At 34.7% G+C, this 20,911-nt stretch overlaps 1 protein-coding gene across 1 annotated transcript in view; it reads right to left on the reverse strand.

Annotated features, from left to right (window-relative positions):
* The window catches only part of CNTLN (centlein), a 262,849-nt gene that overhangs the window by 183,516 nt on the left and 58,422 nt on the right, over positions 1 to 20,911 (reverse strand). Inside the window, exon 3 of the mRNA XM_034987908.1 lies at positions 7,990 to 8,113. Within this exon, the coding sequence (XP_034843799.1) occupies positions 7,990 to 8,113 (124 nt within the window). The remainder of the gene's footprint in view (positions 1 to 7,989; positions 8,114 to 20,911) is intronic.

A 20,911-nucleotide genomic window follows, 5' to 3' on the forward strand; every position in this document is an offset into this window, starting at 1 on the left:
CCAAAGAAATACAAACAATTATAAGAACATATTATGAGCAACTCAATGCCAGCAAATTAGATAACCTGGAAGAAATGGATGCATTCCTAGAAATGTATCAACTTCCAAAACTGAACCAGGAAGAAACAGAAAACCTGAACAGACCTATAACCACTAAGGAAATTGAAGCAGTCATCAAAAATCTCCCAACAAACAAGAGCCCAGGGCCAGATGGCTTCCCAGGGGAATTCTACCGAACATTTCAAGAAGAATTAATACGTATTCTTCTGAAACTGTTCCAAATTTAAAAATGGAAGGAAAACTTCCAAACTCGTTTTAGGAGGCCACCATTACCTTGATCCCAAAACCAGACAAAGACCCCTTCAAAAAGGAGAATTACAGACCAATATCCTTGATGAACATGGATGCAAAAATTCTCACCAAAATACTAGCCAATAGGATCCAACAGTACATTAAAAGGATTATTCACCACAACCAAGTGGGATTTATCCCTGGGCTGCAAGGTTGGTTCAACATCCGCAAACTGATCAACGTGACACAACACATTAACAAAAGAAAGAACAAGAATCATATGATCTTCTCAAGAGATGCAGAAAAAGCATTTGACAAAGTACAGCATCCTTTCTTGATCAAAACTCTTCAGAGTATAGGCATAGAGGGTACATACTTCAATATCATAAAAGCCATCTATGAAAAACCTACAGCGAATATCATTCTCAATGGGGAAAAACTGAGAGCTTTCCCCCTAAGGTCAGGAATGCGGCAGGGATGTCCACTATCACCACTGCTATTCAACATAGTATTAGAAGTCCTAGCCACAGCAATCAGACAACAAAAAGAAATCAAAGACATCCCAATTGGCAAAGAAGAAGTCAAACTCTCACTCTGCAGATGAAATAATACTTTATGTGGAAAACCCAAAAGACTCCACCCCAAAACTGCTAGAACTCATACAGGAATTCAGTCAAGTGGCAGGATATAAAATCAATGCACGGAAATCAGTGGCATTTCTATACACCAACAAAACAGAAGAAAGAGAAATTAAGGACTCAATCCCATTTACAACTGCACCCAAAACCATAAGATACCTAGGAATAAATCTAACCAAAGAGGCAAAGGATCTGTACTCAGAAAACTATAAAATACTCAATGAAAGAAATTGAGGAAGACACAAGAAATGGAAAACACTCCATGCTCATGGATTGGAAGAACAAATATTGTGAAGATGTCAATGCTACCTAGAGCAATCTACACATTCAATGCAATCCCCATCAAAATACCATCCACTTTTTTCAAAGAAATGGAACAAATAATCCTAAAATTTGTATGGAACCAGAAAAGACCCCGCATAGCCAGAGGAATATTGAAAAAAAAGCAAAGTTGTTGGCATCACAATTCTGGACTTCCAGCTCTATTACAAAGCTGTCATCATCAAGACAGTATGGTACTGGCACAAAAACAGACACATAGATCAATGGAACAGAATAGAGAGCCCAGAAATGGACCCTCAAGTCTATGGTCAACTCATCTTTGACAAAGCAGGAAAGAATGTCCAATGGAAAAAAGTCTCTTCAACAAATGGTGTTGGGAAAACTGGACAGCCATATGCAGAAGAATGAAACCGGACCATTTCCTTACACCACACACAAAAATAGTCTCAAAATGGTTGAAAGACCTAAATGTGAGACAGGAGTCCATCAAAATCCTAAAGGAGAATACAGGCAACAACCTCTTCTACCTCAGCTGCAGCAACTTCTTCCTAGAAACATCGCCAAAGGCAAGGGAGGCAAGGGCAAAAAGGAACTATTGGAACTTCATCAAGATAAAAAGCTTTTGCACAGCAAAAGAAACAGTCAACAAAACCAAAAGACAACCGACAGAATGGGAGAAGATATTTGCAAATGACATATCAGATAAAGGGCTAGTATCCAAAATCTATAAAGAACTTATCAAACTCAACACCCAAAGAACAAAGAATCCAATCAAGAAATGGGCAGAAGACATGAACAGACACTTTTCCAAAGACATGCAAATGGCCAACAGACACATGAAAAAGTGCTCCACATTGCTCGGCATCAGGGAAATCCAAATCAAAACCTCAATGAGATACCACCTCACACCAGTCAGAATGGCTAAAATTAACAAGTCAGGAAACGACAGATGTTGGCGGGGATGCGGAGCAAGGGGAACCCTCCTACACTGTTGGTGGGAACGCAAGCTGGTGCAGCCACTCTGGAAAACAGTATGGAGGTTCTTCAAAAAGTTGAAAATAGAGCTACCATATGATCCAGCAATTGCACTACTGGGTATTTACCCCAAAGATACAAATGTAGGGATCCGAAGGGGTACGTGCACCCCGATGTTTATAGCAGCAATGTCCACAATAGCCAAACTGTGGAAAGAGCCAAGATGTCCATCAACACATGAATGGATAAAGAAGATGTGGTATGTGTGTGTGTGTATATATATATATATATATATATATACACAATGGAATATTATGCAGCCATCAAAAGGAATGAGATCTTGCCATTTGCTATGACGTGAATGGAACTGCAGGGTGTTATGCAAAGCGAAATAAGTCAATCAGAGAAAGACATGTGTCACATGACCTCACTGATATGTGGAATTCTTAATCTCAGGAAACAAACTGAGGGTTTCTGGAGTGGGGGTGGGGGTGGGAGGGATGGGGTGGCTGGGTGATAGACACTGGGGAGGGTATGTGCTATGGTGAGCACTGTGAATTGTGCAAGACTGTTGAATCACAGATCTGTACCTCTGAAAGAAATAATGAAATATATGTTAAGAAAAAAAAAAGATAGCAGGAGGGGAAGAATGAAGGGGGATAATCGGAAGGGAAGACAAACCATAAGAGATGATGGACTCTGAAAAACTGAAGGTTCTAGAGGGGAGGGGGGTGGGAGGATGGGTTAGCCTGGTGATGGGTATTAAAGAAGGCATGTTCTGCATGGAGCACTGGGTTTTATGCACAAACAATGAATCATAGAACACTACATGAAAAACTAGTGATGTAATGTATGGTGATTAACATAACAATAAAAAAATTTAAAAAAATAAAAATTAAAAAGAGGAATAACAACTGACACCACAGTAATACAAAGGATTTTAAGAGAATACAATGAAGAATTATATGCCAACAAATTGGACAACCTAAAAGAAGTGGATAAATCCTAGGAACATATAACCTCCCAAAACTGAATCAGGAAGAAATAGAAAATAGATCAATTAACAGCAAGGAAAGTGAATCAGAAAACTCCCAACAAACAAAGTCCAGGACCTGGCAGTTTCACAGGTGCATTCTACCAAACATTTCAAGAAGAGTTAATATCTATTTTCAAACTATTCCAAAAAATAGAAGAGGAAGGAAAGGTTCCAAATTCATTCTAGGAGAACAGCATTACCATGATACCAAAACCAGATACACACTACAAAGAAGAGAACTACAGACCACTATCTCTGATGAACACAGATGCAAAAATCCTCAACAAAATATTAGCAAACCGAATCCAACAATACATTAAAAAAAACATTCACCATGATCAAGTGAAATTTATTCCTGTGATGCAAGGGGGTAGTTCACTATTCAGAAATCAATGAACATGATACAACACATCAAGAAAAGAAAGGATCAAAACCATATGATCATTTGAATAGATGCAGAAAAACCATTTGACAGTACAACATCCATTCAAAATAACCCTCAACAAGTAGGTTTTGGGCAAACATACCTCAATATAATAAAGGCCATATATGAAAATTCACAGCTAACATCATACTCAGTGGTGAAAAACTAAGACCTGTTTCTCTAAGATCAGGAAAAAGATAAGGATGTCCACTCTAACCACTTTTATTCAACATAATACTGGAAGTCCTAACCACAGCAATCAGACAACAAAAAGAAATAAAAGGCATCTAACTTGGTAAGGAAGAAGTAAACTTTTCACTATTTGCAGATGACATGATACTATATACAGAAAATCTAAAAGACTCCACACACACACACACACACACACACACACAAACTATGATAAAAACTGATAAAGATACCAAGGAATAAACTTAACCAAAAAAGTGAAAGACTCATTCTCTGAAAACTATAAAACATTGATGAAAGACAGCATCACGAAATGGAAAGACATTCCATGCTCACAGATTGGAAGAACACTTATTGTTAAAATGTCTATACTACCCAAAGTAAATTATACATTTAATGCAATCCTTATCAAAATACCAACAGCACTTTTCACAGAACTAGAAAACAATCCTAAAATTTGTATGGAATCGCAAAAGACCTTGAGAAGCCAGAGCAATCCTGAAAAAGAAAAACAACACTGGAGGTATCACAATTCCAGACTTCACATTATATTACAAAGCTACAGTAATCAAAACAGTAAGGTACTGACCCAAAAATAAACACATTCATCAGAGGAACAGAAAAGAAAGCCCAGAAATAATCCCACAATTATGTTGTCAATTAATTAATGTGATAGAGGAGACAAGAATATACAATGAGAAAAAGTCTCTTCAATAAATGGGTGTTGGGAAAACTGGCCAGCTACATGCAAAAGAATGAAATTGGACCACTTTCTTATATTATACACAAAAATAACCTCAAAATGGATTCAAGACTTAAGTGTGAGACCTGAAACCATAAAAGTCCTAGAAGACAACATAGGCAGTAATTTCTCTGACATCAGCCGTAGCAACATTTTTCTAGATGTCTCCTGAGGCAAGGGAAACAAAAGCAAAAATAAACTATTGGGAAAACATCAAAATAAAAAGCCTTGCACAGCAAAGGAAACCATCAACAAAACTAAAGGCAACTTACTGAATGGGAGAAGATATTTGCAAATGACATATCTGATAGAGAGTCAGTATTCAAAATATATAAAGAACTTATACAACACAACCCCCAAAAAACACAAATAATCCAATTAAAAATGGATAGAAGACACAAACAAACAGTTTTCCAAAGAAGACATACAGATGGCCAACAGACACATGAAAAAATGCTCAACATCACCGATCATCAGGGAAATCCAAATCAAAACCACACTGAGATATCATCTTACACCTGTCAGAATGGCTAGTATCAACAAGATAAAAAATAACAAGTGCTGGTAAGGATGTGAAGAAAAGGGAACACTCATGCACTGTTGGGAATGTAATTTGGTGCAGCCACTGTGGGAAACAGTATGGAGTTTCCTCAAAAAGTTAAAAATAGAAATACCACATGATCCAGTAATTTCACTATTGGATATTTGTCCCCCAAAAATGAAAACACTAATTTGAAAAGATATATGAACCACTGAGTTTATTGCACCATTATTAAAAATAGCCAAGCTAGGGCGCCTGGGTGGCTCAGTCATTAAGCATCTGCCTTTGGCTCAGGTCATGATCCCGGAGTCCCGGGATCGAGTCCCACATCGGGCTCCCTGCTCAGCGGGAAGCCTGCTTCTCCCTCTCCCACTCCCCCTGCTTGTGTTCCTGCTCTCGCCATCTCTCTCTGTCAAATAAATAAAATCTTTAAAAAAAAAAAAGCCAAGCTATTAAAGCAACCTAAGCTTCCATAGCGAGATAATGGATTAAGAAGATGATGTGGTATATATACAATGGAATATTACTCAGTGTTAGAAAAGAATGAGATCTTGCCATTTGTGACATGGATGGACCTAGAGGGTATTACACTAAATGAAATAAGTCATACAAAAAATGACAAACACTATACCATTTCATTTACATATGGAAGCTAAAAAACAAAGGAACAAACAAAAACACAAACAGATTCATAAATACAGAGAACACACTGGTGGCTGCTGAAAGGGAGGGAAGTGGGGTGTGGGTGAAATAGGTGAAGGGAATTAAGAGGTTCAAACTTCCCATTATGAAATAAGTAAGTCATGGGGATGTAATGTGCAGCATAGGAAAAAGTCTTTAATACTACAATAATTTCATGTGATGAGAGATGGTAACTAGACTTCCTATGGGGATCATTTCATAATGTATAAAAATATTAAATCACTATGATATATACCTGAAATTAATAGGATACTGTGTCAATTATACTTCAATAAAATAATAATAATAATATGTTACTCATTCAACAATATTGAGAATCCATTATATGCCAGGCAATATGGAAATATTGGGTGTCAGGGATACAAATGTGAATGGTTACATGAGGTTCCCCATCCTCTCAATCTGAAATATCGTGTAGGAGAATATGATTACTTGCACCTTACTTTTAGCCCCACCCTACTCCTCAAAGGGATTTAAAAATCATTAAAGGCAAAAATTATAACTCTAAATTTTCCATAGTACCATCACAGAATAGTATATACATTTAACATATTATACCTTGTAGAACGTTATAACCATCATTGAACAAAAATGTAAATGATTTAGGCTAAGAAATTAGGGCCCCTAAAAAACAAATAATTTCCCTTAAGGAAATTTAATATTTTATCCACGAGCTAAGTGATTCTGCTCAAAAAGGTAAACAATTAAATAGGGAAGAGGAAGTAGAAAAAGAATTTAGCAAGAAAAGGGGAAATATATTGTCATTTTTAAGAGTCAACATTTTAAAAAATGGTATGCTATAGCTAGCTATCTAGATCTGGTAACCTGAGCATTTCCTAAAGCACTGCAAACTTAAAACCAAAGAATATCAAAGGGTGGCAAAATCCATTCTCCTCTATAGAATAGAGTTGTAACTGGATAGATTGCTCAGCCTAGATTTACATTTTCCCAAACTTCCTGAATCTTGCGGTGGCCAATATGGCTAGTTTTCCTCAATGAAGTATGAGTACAAATGGCATTTGCCACTTTTAAGTCACAAGGTTGTATCTATTAGGCAGCTTAGGCTCGCTTAATTAATAGAGTAGGCACATAACATTATTTATCCATCTTAGGATTCATTTTGCTCTTTTTTGATATTCAGGTAGCAAATACAACTGTTTTTTTTTCCCCCAGAGCAAACTGACTAAAATGTTATTTCTAAAATTTTATCATTATACTATCAATTATGGTATTTCCTATAAGGAAAACACAACATTGGAGAATGTATAAACTTCAAACTTATATGTCACATAGGAGTTTATATTCCATTTTAGAAAGTCATTATATGGATGTAGAGAACATAAAAATAAAATTGAATCTTTTCTAAATTAACTTCTACCTTAAGTGTTTTGTAAAATAACTTTTAACAGTAACCAAACTTAGATCAAAGTTCTCCCAAAACTTTAATTGGCTAGGAAGGAAACAGATTAAAAGTCAAAGAGCAAAGTCTCCAAAAAGAGGCTCCATTTACGCCAGAAAAATTATAGGCAATTCAGCACATAATGAGCAATTGGGTACAAAACGAATTTAAATATTTTATCACAATATAGTTCATTATTGCAATAAATTTCTTTCTCCTTCATTTTTGAGATGTTTATACTTTGAAAAGAGCTCTGGGAAGCGCTGATCACATGGATTGTTGCAGTGATAATATACTGATTATATAATTATATGTACTCTTGTTATATATATAATTGAATAATTTACTGATTGTGCATAAAACATGGGATTGTATGAATCGAAAGTACAGGTTTTCAAGAGATCAAATAGAATCATCCCAGTTATTTGGTAATCTTTTTTATAAATGAAGCCGTCTGAAAATTTTACAAGTTTCAACGATAGTGCTAGTAATAAAATGGTAACTGCTAATAATAAAAGATAAAATTCAATAAAACAATAAATAATTGCTAGATACTACTATAAAACCATAACACTATCTTAAGAGTTTTAAAGTATATATGGCATAGCCTATTAATTCAAAAAACAATAGGCTATAAGCAAAGTACAATAGTGAAGAATACTCTGACTATCGTAGTTTCAAAATAGTAATGATTTGATATAATGATCCTGATATTCTTAACATTGTTGCAAAAAAATTTTTAAATAATTGTAAAGATCTACTACCTAAAATAATATATTAATTTTTAGTATTTCCTGTACAACACCAACCTGTTCCAATTCTTGTATTTTAGCATCCTTGACTTGCAGGATTTCTAAAACTTTTCTGTCTTTAGCTTCAGATTTCTGTTTTTCTCTAGAAAGAAAAATATAGAGTTTATTAGTCAAAATTGGTAGCTAATCCTTTAAATTTTCACATCCTGAAAATGAGTATCACTTTATAAAATACAGAAAATTAAATTATCTGGGGTTGACAGCCCTTACAGAAGTAATCAGAAACCATATGGCAGGTGACAACAACTTACAAACTACTGACAACTAAGACAACTTCATACCAAAACAACAGTTTAGTTTCCAGATTTAGATGCACGATAAAAAAATAATACTTAAAACATGTTTAATATTGATTGCAATAACCACTATATCAATTTAAAATAATAAATAAGACAATGTTCTTTTTCTGTGTGTTTTTAAATTTTATTTTATTATGTTATGTTAATCATATGTTCTTAACATAAACATTTTATGCAGACAATTAAGAATAAAATATCACTTTTGAAGTAAAAGACTCAGAAAAGAGCTAGAGATTTCATAATAACCAACGTTTTTAAAAATGAAATAGAAATTTATTGGACATTTATTTCTATTTTTAAAAAACTTTAAAAATAGGTGAACAGTATACAGCCATACCACCTGAATGCGCCCAATCTCGTCTAAAAACAGGTAAACAGAAATCTATACCTAAATCACTAATGAATCCAAAGTAGGTAAGGAAGAAGAAAGAACCCTCATTTGGGAAACAGTAAAATGAACAAAAGGGCCTTAGAAGGCACAAAAGAATTATCAGAATGAAGAGACACCAATCAGAAAAGCACATCACTGGTTCTAAGAGGTAAGTTCAGATGGTGTACTGCTACATTTTAAAAACTTAAGTTAGACTTTTCCAATAAGTTAGCATAGTAAGTTCACACTTTGAGGCTCTTCCCTATTCTCTCAATTTATAATATTAATAGAAAATCATAATAGAAAAAAATTAAGGAGACACAGCCAAATCTCTAAGGATTACAAACTAAACAGAAATACAATGCTATAAACAAGGATGAAGCTGTTGTATACTGCCCAGATCTCAATGCAGGCTAAGGTGAAGAAGAGCTTGGTGCCTAGGGATAATTGGGAAAAAGTGTCCTGCTGAATATGTAGAAGGATAGCTACACTCACTGTTTGAAACCAGAGACTCTCCCCACCCTTGCCTGGAACTAAGGATTATATGAAAATTTAGAAAGGCAAATGTTTATAGACAGCATCCTAATCAGGCGCTGAGCCAAAACACTCCATAGCTCAGGTACTAAATACAACAAATCCTCTGTGTCACTGTTGGCTAAGAGCCCCAAGCTACCAATATTAAAACCTATTTCAGGATGGGGTGAGGGTGACAATTTAGTGGCATGCACAAAATTTCTAGAGAAAAAAAAGGCATTGGATAAGGAAGGGTGGTTGAGAAATGAAAAAGAGAACAGTAACAGCAACCCTCTTATTCAAGATTTGACCAGAAATAAAAAATTCAAAACACAAGAAGAAAACACACACAACACATGCACACACTAACTCAATAATTCAAAGAAGCAATTACTCTAGACAAAATGAAAATAACAGAATACACTGAAGAAGACTTTAAAATAAATAAGGATCTTTTATGACCTAAAAGAATGACTAAAATTAAAAACAAAAACAATAAATAAACAACAAGTAGATCTAAAAAATAATCTATTGAAAACCTTGAAAAGGTTTATAATCCCTGAATTAAAAAACAATTCAATGGGCTTAGCTCAAAACTAGATGTAAAAAGAGAATAAGTGAAATGGATGATAACAATGAGATATTCATCCAGAACACTACATAGAGAAATGAGATTAAAAATATGAAAACACAGTTAAGACATGTAGATTTCACTTGGAACTCCCAACATATGCCTAAAGAGTTCCAGCAGTAGATAATGGGATGAAAGATAAAGAAATATTTTTAGGAGGTAACTGCTGAGAATATTTTAGAATTAAATGGAATCCTCAGATTGAAAGAATACCTACTAGAGCAAATTCCTAAAAAACAAACACGCCACATCTACATATTAATCCATCATTTACTCAATAAGCATTTGTATGACAGGCATAATCCTAGGGTCTAGGCAACTGTAGCAAACAAAACAAACCAAGTGCTGCCTTGATGGAATTAACATTCTAGCTCACGGATTCTGAAAATAAATGATATTAAGTGAATACATAATATGTCAACTGGCTATAAGTATAATAACAATAAACGAGGGTAATGCAGAAAGGAATTTCTCGTCTTGGACAACTGGGAAGCAAAAGGAAGGTTGTTGCTATTTTATATAGGATAATTTAAAAATGAATGTCCTTGAAGATACTATGTAAGCAGAAACCTAAAGGAAGGAAGGAAAAGTCATAGAGATTTCAGGGAAGAGTTTTCCAGGCCTTGGGACCAGTAGCAAGTGCAAAGACACTGAGGCAAGAGCAAAATTGGTGTATCCAAAGAACAGTAAAATAGTAGCGTCCATACAAGGGGAGAATGGTGGCTGAGGACAGAATGGTCACTGGAAATAAAGTAATATATGGCCTTTTATGACATATATTGGATCTGACTCTAAGTAAAATGGGAGGACAGAGGATAGTTTTGAGTAGAGAAGTAATACAAATTAATATTTCATGAGTGTCATGGGCTGAGGAGAGACTCTAGAAATCAAAAGTGTAAGCAGAGACAACAGTTAGGAGGCAACTAAAATACTTCGGGTGAGAACTAAATATGAACTGGACAAGATAGGTAATGTTGGTGGTAACTGAGAAAGTGATAAAATTCTTGATATTTTGTAGGTAGAGCTAACAGGATTTCTTAATGCAGTAGATAAGAGATATAAAAGAAAGAGAGAAGAATGTTTCCAAGGCTTTTGTCTGACTAACTGGAAGGATGGAGTAGACATTATCTGAGATCTAGACGAAGAGAGTGAGAAACATTAAATTTTGGGATTTGGACATGTTAAATTTGAGATGTCTAATCAACAACCAAGACATGGTTGGATAAACAAGTCTGGAATCAGTCAAGTAGTCAAGGCTGAAGATAAAACTTTAGGCATCATCCAAATATATTTAAGACCAAAGGGTAGGTGAGACACTTAAGGAGTGATTTTGGATAGAAAAATCTGAGGAATTGGGTCCTGAAGTACGCCCCATTTATAAGTTAGTAAGATAAGGGAAAAACAGCCAATGATACTACGAAGGGTAAACATTCACGCAAAAGCAGAATCAAGACAGAAAGTTAATTGAACAAGTATTTCTAGAAGAAAGGAATCAACCATGGCAAATGCTGCAAACATGCTAAAGAAGATAAAGACTGAACCTACTGGGATTTAGCAGTACTGAAGTCACTGGTGATTTTGACAAGAGCTGTTTTAGGAGAATGGTGGATATACAAGCCTAACTGGAGTGAGATCAAGAGAGAAAGGAAAAAATGGAGATAGTAAAGACTACTTTTCAGAGGAATTTTGCTGAAAAAAGGAGCAGAGAAATGAAACAGTACTTCAAGGGAAATGTGAGATCAAAAGAGATTTTTCTCAAAAGATTGAAGATAAAACTGCATGTGAGTATGTTGACAGGAATGATCCAGGACAATCAGTGATACTGATGATGCAAGAGAGAGAAGGGAGAACTGCAGAGTGACATCCTTGGGTCCTTGAGTCTTTAGTGTACACAGTTTGTTTCGGCTTAGATGACAGCATAAACAGTTCTTCCAAAGAAATAAAAAGAGAAAATATGGATACAGATTCAGATATTTTGGTAGATGTGGTTATGGGAAGAAGTAAAAGCTCTCTTCTAAAAGCTTCTATTTACTCAGTGGTGTAAGAAGCAAGGGGATTGTCAAGAGTTTAGCTAAAGTTACTTCATGATTGCTGCCTTGGCATCCACTTGGTTTGGCCAAGCAGCCTGAAGTGACCTTAAATGAAGCTAGCTCGTGCAAGTGCCCCAGATAACAACCTGCAGAGTCACAAGTAAATTTAGGTTCTTGATAGGACTTCCCCAACATTTATCACAAAGATATACTCTCAAATTATCACTTGAGCCTTTAATTTGATACTACAAAATCACGAGTATTGCAAAACAGTACTACATCAATTCAAGGTATATGTATCTGGGGGGAAATGGCTTCAAATCCCAAAGGGAAGGGCACGATTGGGTTTACCCAAGGACAAAGACCCAGGATGTAACAGGCAAGACATTAATTACACTCAGAAATTCCCCCTGTAAGTTGCTTTCTGGATATGTGATGAGTCTAAATTTCCAGGAATTAGTTTAATTTACAGGGATAGAGTCTTTCTAATCCACTCTTTTATAATAAGCCTAAAATCCCCACGGGGTCAAAATACATTCTGGTGGTCCTTTTAAATGAGACAGGACAAAACTAGACTATATGCCACAAAACCCAAACAAAAGCATTACTACAGATTTCAAATGAACTTGGTACCAGGGTGGTTATTTCCTATGACACAATATGTATATAAATTCAGTCACAGTCTAACCCAGTGGTTCCTATACTACAGGTCATCAGAGAAGTAGCATTAGCATCACCTAGGAACTTGCTAGAGATGAACTATCTTCCACCCTCTCTAAGGGCAGAAAGTCTAGAGTAGGGCCCAGCAATCTGTGTTTAACCATAACAAGGTGCTATGTACTGAATGTTTCATATTCATATGTTGAAGCCCTAATCCCCAGTATGCTGATTTTTGCGGTGGGGCCTTTGGGAAGTCATGAGGGTAGAGCCCTTATGACTAGGATTAGGGAATCTACAAAGAGACATGAGAAAGATGATCTCCCTCTTTATCATGTGAAAATATAGCAAGAAGGCAGCTGTCTGCAAGAGAGCTCTCACAAGGAATGGAATCAGCAGTCACCTTGATATTGGACTTCTTAACCCCCAGAAATGTGAGAAATAGATGTTTGGCTTTTTAACTGCCTAGTCTATGGTATTGTTATAACAGCCTGAACTAAGACACAAAGCCTCAAGTGATGCTGATACACACTAAAGTCTGAGTCACTGAAATAACAATAACTGATTAAGCTGAGTAATATAATACTGAAAATATAGGTCATAAATGAAATATAAACTTCAAGTCAAATATAAACTTCAAAAATAGACTTCAATGATGTATTTTAAACCAAAAAAACCTCCAAAATTGATGATTATGTTATAGTTTTGAACTTGGAAAAAAAAAAAAAATCACAATTCAAAATCTATATAGAGATTTGTCCAGCAGCTCCTCCTGGTGGTATGTGATATGTAATATTTTCGTAACAGGAAATGCTCCCAAGAGAAAACAGCACTACAATATGAATACAATATTTTTTATTTAAAATAATACACTGAAAAAAAGTTGTTTCAAGTTTAAAACATCACCAACCTATCTGGTCAATTCAATTCATATATACTCTATGTATTTATAAGACAATGAAAAGGTTCCTAAAAAAAAAAAACAAGACACTGTCAAGAAGTTGATGATGATCAATGACTGAGACAAACTCCTGTTTAGCTAATTAGAACCACTGATGTGCAATAATGATGTGAGCTAAGAATATTTGCAGACTTCTTTAGGATGAAAAATGAAGTGAAGAGATGCTGTCAAATGTGTACAAGTTTAAAGCTCCAATCACTTTTCCCAAGAGTACTACCCATTTAAACATTTAACATTGCTGTACTTAGCCACATGAATTACCATGTTAACTTTTTGCCATTTTTCTAAACTCAAAAATCTGAGAAATTATTCTAAATCATTAAGAAACAAAATTTTACTGTGTTATAGACCATGCCATATATTATACACTATGACAAGATCATATTTTCTGGGTTTGAGCCCATTTTTAATGAGATGTCAAAAATGAAATATTAGTGCCTAAAAGAAACATTTAACTATAAATGAGGCAATGATATTGGTCTGATGTAGAAAACGAAGAAAATAAAAAAGCAAAACTTACTGACATTGATTATTCTTAATTAACAGATAGATAATAATAATGCACAAAATAAACCTAGTTGGACTAACGTTTTCTTTCATTTGAGCACAGAATCTATTAAAATGTAGATTTTATTATTAATGACTTTCCATTTAAATGCCTTCTCAATTTCTAGTAAACATTAAGATTCTACAACAGTAAGACTGATAAAAATGGAAGTTTAGGGAAATGAGAATTATACCATTATCAAATTATCTATCCTTTTATTCAGGAAGTTTCATAACTATTTTTCTATTTTGAATATGCATAATAAATTACTAGAATAGTATCTACGAATAATATAGTAAGACAGCTTGAAAAAAAGGGAAAAACTTAAAAGCTTAACACAAATATTTTTCAAATACATTTACTCCAGAGTAAAAACAGCTATTGAAAAAAACTCTAATATTCTTAATAAAAATACATTATTAAATCAATAGGCCCTAAAATCTCTGTTATAAAATATTTTAAAGGTCCAAGTATACTTAAGGTATCTATTTTGCTTTAAGATCAAAACTTAATTTTTATTACATAATCCAGAATTTCTATGTATAATTTATACTTCAATACCAAAAAGATATTTAAACCATACACAAAAGGCAAAACTTGTGCGTGAAGACTCCACCTGACATGTGAAAACTGATAGATTTTTTTTTTCTTGTTCAGTCAGGTAGGTCCACACTAGAATAAAGAATAGAATTAGGCTACAGCGTCTTAATCTGAATTTGTAAATTATGGTGTATTGATGAACTCCATAAAAAAAGAAGCAATAATTTACTATAATGTAACAACTTAGACTGAATATATTACCAAATAATATTTCTTTGTTTTAGATATCCTTATCCACTCAACGTTTCTAAATATACAAAGTTGAAACTCAAAACATTTTGTTTTAGAGTTAGAAACTAAATGACTTTATTTGGTTACTGATTTTCCTGTTTCTTTTAATTACATGTGCAGATACTTCTGCATATACTCAACATTCATTATCTAAAACATCCAGAAAAGAGTTGGAAAAGATTGTGTATTTTATGTCTTTAATAACTGTGCAAATATTTTTCACTCAGAATCTAGAAGTCTTTTACAGTGTTCAAAAATATCAGCACTTCAGAACAGACTGTTTTAACATCTGCACATCACCAGGGTTGCCCCCAAGGATTTTTAAATGATGCCTGCCTGTGCTGAATAAAGTGCTAACTTGCACCTTGCATTTCAAACTGTGTCCTGAGCAGCCATCCAGTTGGTACAACACCAGCTGAATTCCCACAGGCCACTGTTCACTCAGGCTTGACTGCAATTATCATGTCAATATTTTGTGCTCCGATATGCAGATATGCACACATGCAAGCTGCATAATACTTCCTTCTCCATGGAATGTTGACTTATGTTCAATGTTCTGGGAATTTTTAATGAAACTAGAAATAAACTTACATCAAATAAAAACAATTACAATTATTTTGCCTTAAAAATTATATTTGTGTTACCTTCTGCCATCCATATAAAGGCTAAATTTTTAAAGTAACTGCTTCAGTACAATTTCACAATTCTTTAATTGAAAGGTCTTCATAAAAGTTAAAAGACTATTTGTCAAGCTTCTTGCAAAAATGAGTTCAGATGTGTTTTTTCATTCTTTATTGTTCATTCTTTCACCTTGAACAGTAGAGTGGTTCCAATTAGACACCTTTCTATTAGTTCCTTTATCTTCCCATCCGTCCCTATCTCTGCCTAGGCATTCATGGCTATTGCACCAGGAAAAGTACTCAGCAAAAGGTATTTATGCCCTGTTTGGAGCTGCCTAGCGGCACTGCTGCCAGATGGAAGAATCCTGGCAGCTACACTTCTGGGGTCTCCAACCAGCCATGCTACTTCCATGCTCCAAAATGCAACCCTTTTGCAGGCTGTGTTTGCTTAATACACATGGGACAGTGTACAACCATATAGCAGCTGTGCAACCCATGTGTTTAAGAGTGAAATGGAGCAGGAGGGAGGTTTTCCCAGTGGTGAGAGTATATAATATAACCTTATAAACAACAGCCTGCTTATTAAGCATCTAAACTTTAACTGTAAACATAAATATGAGATAATCTCTCATCCTCTATGAGGTTAAATCTTTAAGCACAAGTATTTCAAGAATACAGCATGCATATCCTAAATAAACATGCAAAAATCGTCTTGCCTTTTTTATTCCTTTTTATGGTTCCCATTTTCTAGGACTGAGTTTTCATTTACAGACCAGAAAGAGAGAGAGAGAGAGAGAGAGAATACTAGAAATGGGAGAGTGAGTAAAAGAAAAAAGTATCAAAGAGCCCATCAAATAGTAAAAATAAATGGTAAAAAGAAAGCAAAACATATCTCTAAGACTGATACAAAGATTAAGTGTTTAGAAGTAAAAAACAAATAGGAAAATAAAGCAATTTCTGCAGAGGCTTCATTTGAAAATGTTATATACGAAAAAGTAAAAAGTATTAACATTGGTAAACCCTGAACATCTTCAATTGGAGATTTAGATATTATTTCTGAATTTGAGTATTCAAGTTCAAGGACAAAACACATTATTTTAAGGATTAACAAACTGCAAATAAGCTTTAAAATTAAGGAACAACAATAACAGCAAAAAGGCTGCAAGTTTTCTTGGAAGCCTATTATTTAGAAAACATTAACTGACTTTTCTCAAGATGCTATAAAAACAAACTGAAAAGGAATGTAAACTATAACATGAGATGGTGATGATGATACACTTACAATGTGCTAGGCATTATTATAACTACCATACATGCATTAACTCAAAACAACTCTTCTTATTTTCATCTTACAAAAGAGAAAACTAAGGCATATAGAAGTGACTATTTCTCTCAAGTCACACAACAAACCACGTGGTACAGCTAAGATTCTACACCACGTAGCCCTGTCTCCATAGCCATGTTCTTAACCATTAATCATTAAAAATAACCTCTTTATAAATATTACGGTTCAGTATTAAGTAAGTTCCAATGAACAAATTTTTCCCTAACATCTTTAAAACTGTTAAATTTTGGATCTCAGATTTTTCCATCTATAAAGATATAACAATATTCACCTTTCTAGTTTAGATTCTCTTCTGGAATGTCAGAATTGCCTGTAAAGGGTTTCAAAATACAGATACCTCAGTCTCATCCTAAACCTTGACCAACAACAATCTCATAGAGTTCATGGGTGAATGATAGCTCACAAATCTCTAAATAAATTAATCTACAACTCAGTGAAGGAAATATTCATATAATTAAATCTTTGCTGTATAATTCCTCAATGATTAAAATTAAATATGACATTCCTCACACGTCCCCTGATCAAAATTTTGACTACCTGAGAGAACTGTTTAAGGATCAGTGCCATTTTTGAGTACCTGTTACTGGACAAGCTTTTTTTTTTTTTTAAAAGATTTTATTTATTTATTTGACAGAGAGACACAGCGAGAGACAGAACACAAGCAGGGGGAGCAGGAGAGGGAGAAGCAGGCTTCCCGCTGAGCAAGGAGCCCGATGTGGGGCTCGATCCCAGGGCCCCGGGATCACGACCTGAGCCGAAGGCAGTCGCTTAATGACTGAGCCACCCAGGCGCCTCTGGACAAGCATTTAATTAAATGCTTCTCTAATTCAACAAACTCTTTCTAAAATCCTTTTAACAAATGTGTTAACTAAGACCTAAAGAGTTTCAATAAGGAAGACAGAAATATTTGTGATTTAAACTCTGGCCTATGTGACTTCTAAGTCTGTGTTCCCAACCTGTTATGGACTGTATGTTTATACCCTTGCCCCAAATTCATATGTTGAAATCTAAACCTCAATGTGATGGTATTTGGAGGTGGGGAATTGGAAGGAATTGGGAGGTAAAGACTTGGATCCCCTCATAAGGCAATGGAGACACCAGAGCGCTCTCTTTCCCCTACCCGAGGGTGTAAGTTGGTGGCTCTCACTAGAACCTCACCATACTGGCACCCTGATCTCATGCTTCCTGCCTCTAGAACTAAGAGAAATAAATGTTTGATGTATAACCCACCCAGTTTATGGTATTTTGTTACAGGAGCCTGAGCTAAGAGCCCATCTTTACATAATGTCAGTTTTAAAATTCAATCTTAAATACGTCTCCAGAAGTTCTGATTTTATGTAACTTTGAAAGAGATCCTCACAGGTAAGAAATAACACTTTAATCATGGAAAATGGAATCTTTTAATTTAACAAATACTATACACAAAACAAACAATAAGTTGAGACAGAATAAATGCAAGGAAGAGACCTTGTTTCTTCAATGGGGGGGGGGGGATCAAGGAAGACATTTCTTAGTTAATGATTACAGTTTTTACCACAACCACCTTCATGAGAAGCACTATGTATTTCCTTCCCCTGACCTTCTCTCTTCTCACATAAGTACAATCTTAAACACATATTAGGCATTCAAAAAATAATTCTGAATTAAAAGTATTTATTAAATACCATCAGGTAAGCAAACTACACCGCAATCTATACAAACCTAGAATTTAAAAACATAAAAACATATAAAATTTTAAAGAAGATTTAAGACAATAAAAACATATCTAATAACTGAATGGTATTTTTTGCAGAGATGGGAGTATATCAAAAAAGGAAGAAACAACAGTATTCATTAAGAAGTAAATATACAAGTAAAATGTCATATTGCTGGCCAGCTAAACCAAATGTCTTTCATTTCCAGCAATATTATAGTTCAAAATTATGCTTTAACCATAGTTATACTCTCCCCCAAATCATTAGTATGACCTGTCATTTCTTTCATTACACAGATCTAGCTGCCTGTGAACTACTTGCTAAAACCAATTCCTTGAACTCATCATGAACCATATGCCCATTTTAATCCTGAATTCATCATGACATAAATGGAATAAAATGTCACTAAGTAATATATTTATTTATTTTATTTCTTAAAGTTTTGAAGCATTATGCTTGGCTTCTTTTCTCTAATCCACTAATAAGACTTTACTAAGTGTAGGACCTTAAAATAAATTTAGATCACATTCACTTGGTTTCTTCTTTCTTTCTTTGTTAACATTCAGGTGAGAGATAATTCCCCCTTTGGGCAGTGGTTAAAAACAGGGGCTCTGAGGATAGCTGAGTGGCTCAGTCAGTTAAGCATCTGACTCAAATCAAATCAAATTCTTGATTTCAGCTCAGGTCATGATCTCGGGTCATGAGATTGAGCCCCATGTTGGGCTCTGTGCTCAGCTGGGAGTCTACTTGAGATTCTCTCCCTCTGCCCCTCTCCACACTCATGCATGTGCATGCACTCTCTCTCTCTCTCTCTCTCTTCCACTCTTTCTCATACACACAAATAAATAAATAAATCTTAAAAGAAAAAAACAAAACAGGGGTTCTGGAAATATACATACTGCCACACATTAGTTCTGTGAGCTTGGGCAAATTATTTAACCTCTCCGTAGTTCATTTCCTTCATCTGTATAATAGGACTAATAATAAGGCCCATCTCATAGGACTATTGTAAGAATTCAGTCAATATATGGAAAGCACTAAGAACCATGTATGGCCCACAGTAAACACTTGACAGATGTAAGCTATTATCATCATGATTGTTTTATGATGTATTAAACTAAGAACACATGGAATAGCAAATATATGCTTACAATAATATTACACAAAAATGTTTTCCATATAGTTCAGAATATACTTCCTTATAAAATACACCATTTTTAAACATTTATTTATTTAAGCAATCACTACACCCACTGTGGGCCTTGAACCCATGACCCTGAGATCAAAAGTATCATGCTCTTCCAACTGAGCCAGCCAGGTACCTTCAAAGTATATGATTTTTTTGTTTTAATTTTTAAAGATTTTATTTATTTGTTTGACAGAGAGAGAGAGCACAAGCAGGAGGAGTGGCAGGCAGAGGGAGAGGGAGAAGCAGGCTCTCTGCTGAGCGGGGAGCCTGACATGGGGCTTGATCTCAGGACCCTGGAATCATGACCTGAGCCGAAGGCCCACCCAGGCGCCCCCAAAGTATATGATTTTAAAAAATCATTTTGAGTCATAGTTCAGTTTAGAACTATAGGCAGATATCCTAAAGGATCGATCAGGAATATTCTAAGTCCATTACAATACAATAACTGATGCTATGAAGAACAGTAACAGCACAGATAGTTTTGGTTATTTTCAGTTTTAATTCTTTTCCCTAATATATCCCCATAATAAAATTCATATTTTCTTTTTTTTACTCACTACACCTTGTACAGTAATGATATAGTACATTTTTATCCCATTTAATATCATATTTAAATATTTTATTCATTCATTATTTCTCTTTGTATTACAGATTATTTATAAACAGTTACAAAACCAATTTATTCAATAATTTTTCTATGAAGCCTCTGCTGTAAATATTTTTCCATCAAGAAAATGTCAAATATATTATTCCTTTATTTTAGTATTACAAAATCAGCTCCTTAAGAAACCTTGCTAGTCAAAAATGATCAAAAAAGATTCTCTATCTCAACATAAAAAAATTAGTTAGGACACTAATCATGCCAGAATTCCATATGAAACAGTAATGAACATTAAAAGAGAACAAGTTAATTCTATTACCCAGAATATGTACCAAGGCTCCCAGGGGTGCTGTAACAAACAGACAGGGCATTGTGGGGTATTTTAAATGTCTGAGGGAAACACGGCAGTACTTCACATCTGTTGGATACTGCACAGAATACTAGCTAGAAGTTCACGGTTTCAACATTAGATTGCACTACAGTTCTTTCATGACATCATATCTTTATGAGGTTGAGTTTTTGACCAGTTTATAAAGTTGAGTTTTTAAGAGCAAAAAGCAATGTGAAAGAAGAAATAAGGGTAGCAGTGTCC

This window comes from Mirounga leonina, unplaced genomic scaffold (assembly GCF_011800145.1).
Source record: "Mirounga leonina isolate KUSES-001 unplaced genomic scaffold, KU_Mleo_1.0 Mir_447, whole genome shotgun sequence".
Taxonomy (NCBI): domain Eukaryota; kingdom Metazoa; phylum Chordata; class Mammalia; order Carnivora; family Phocidae; genus Mirounga; species Mirounga leonina.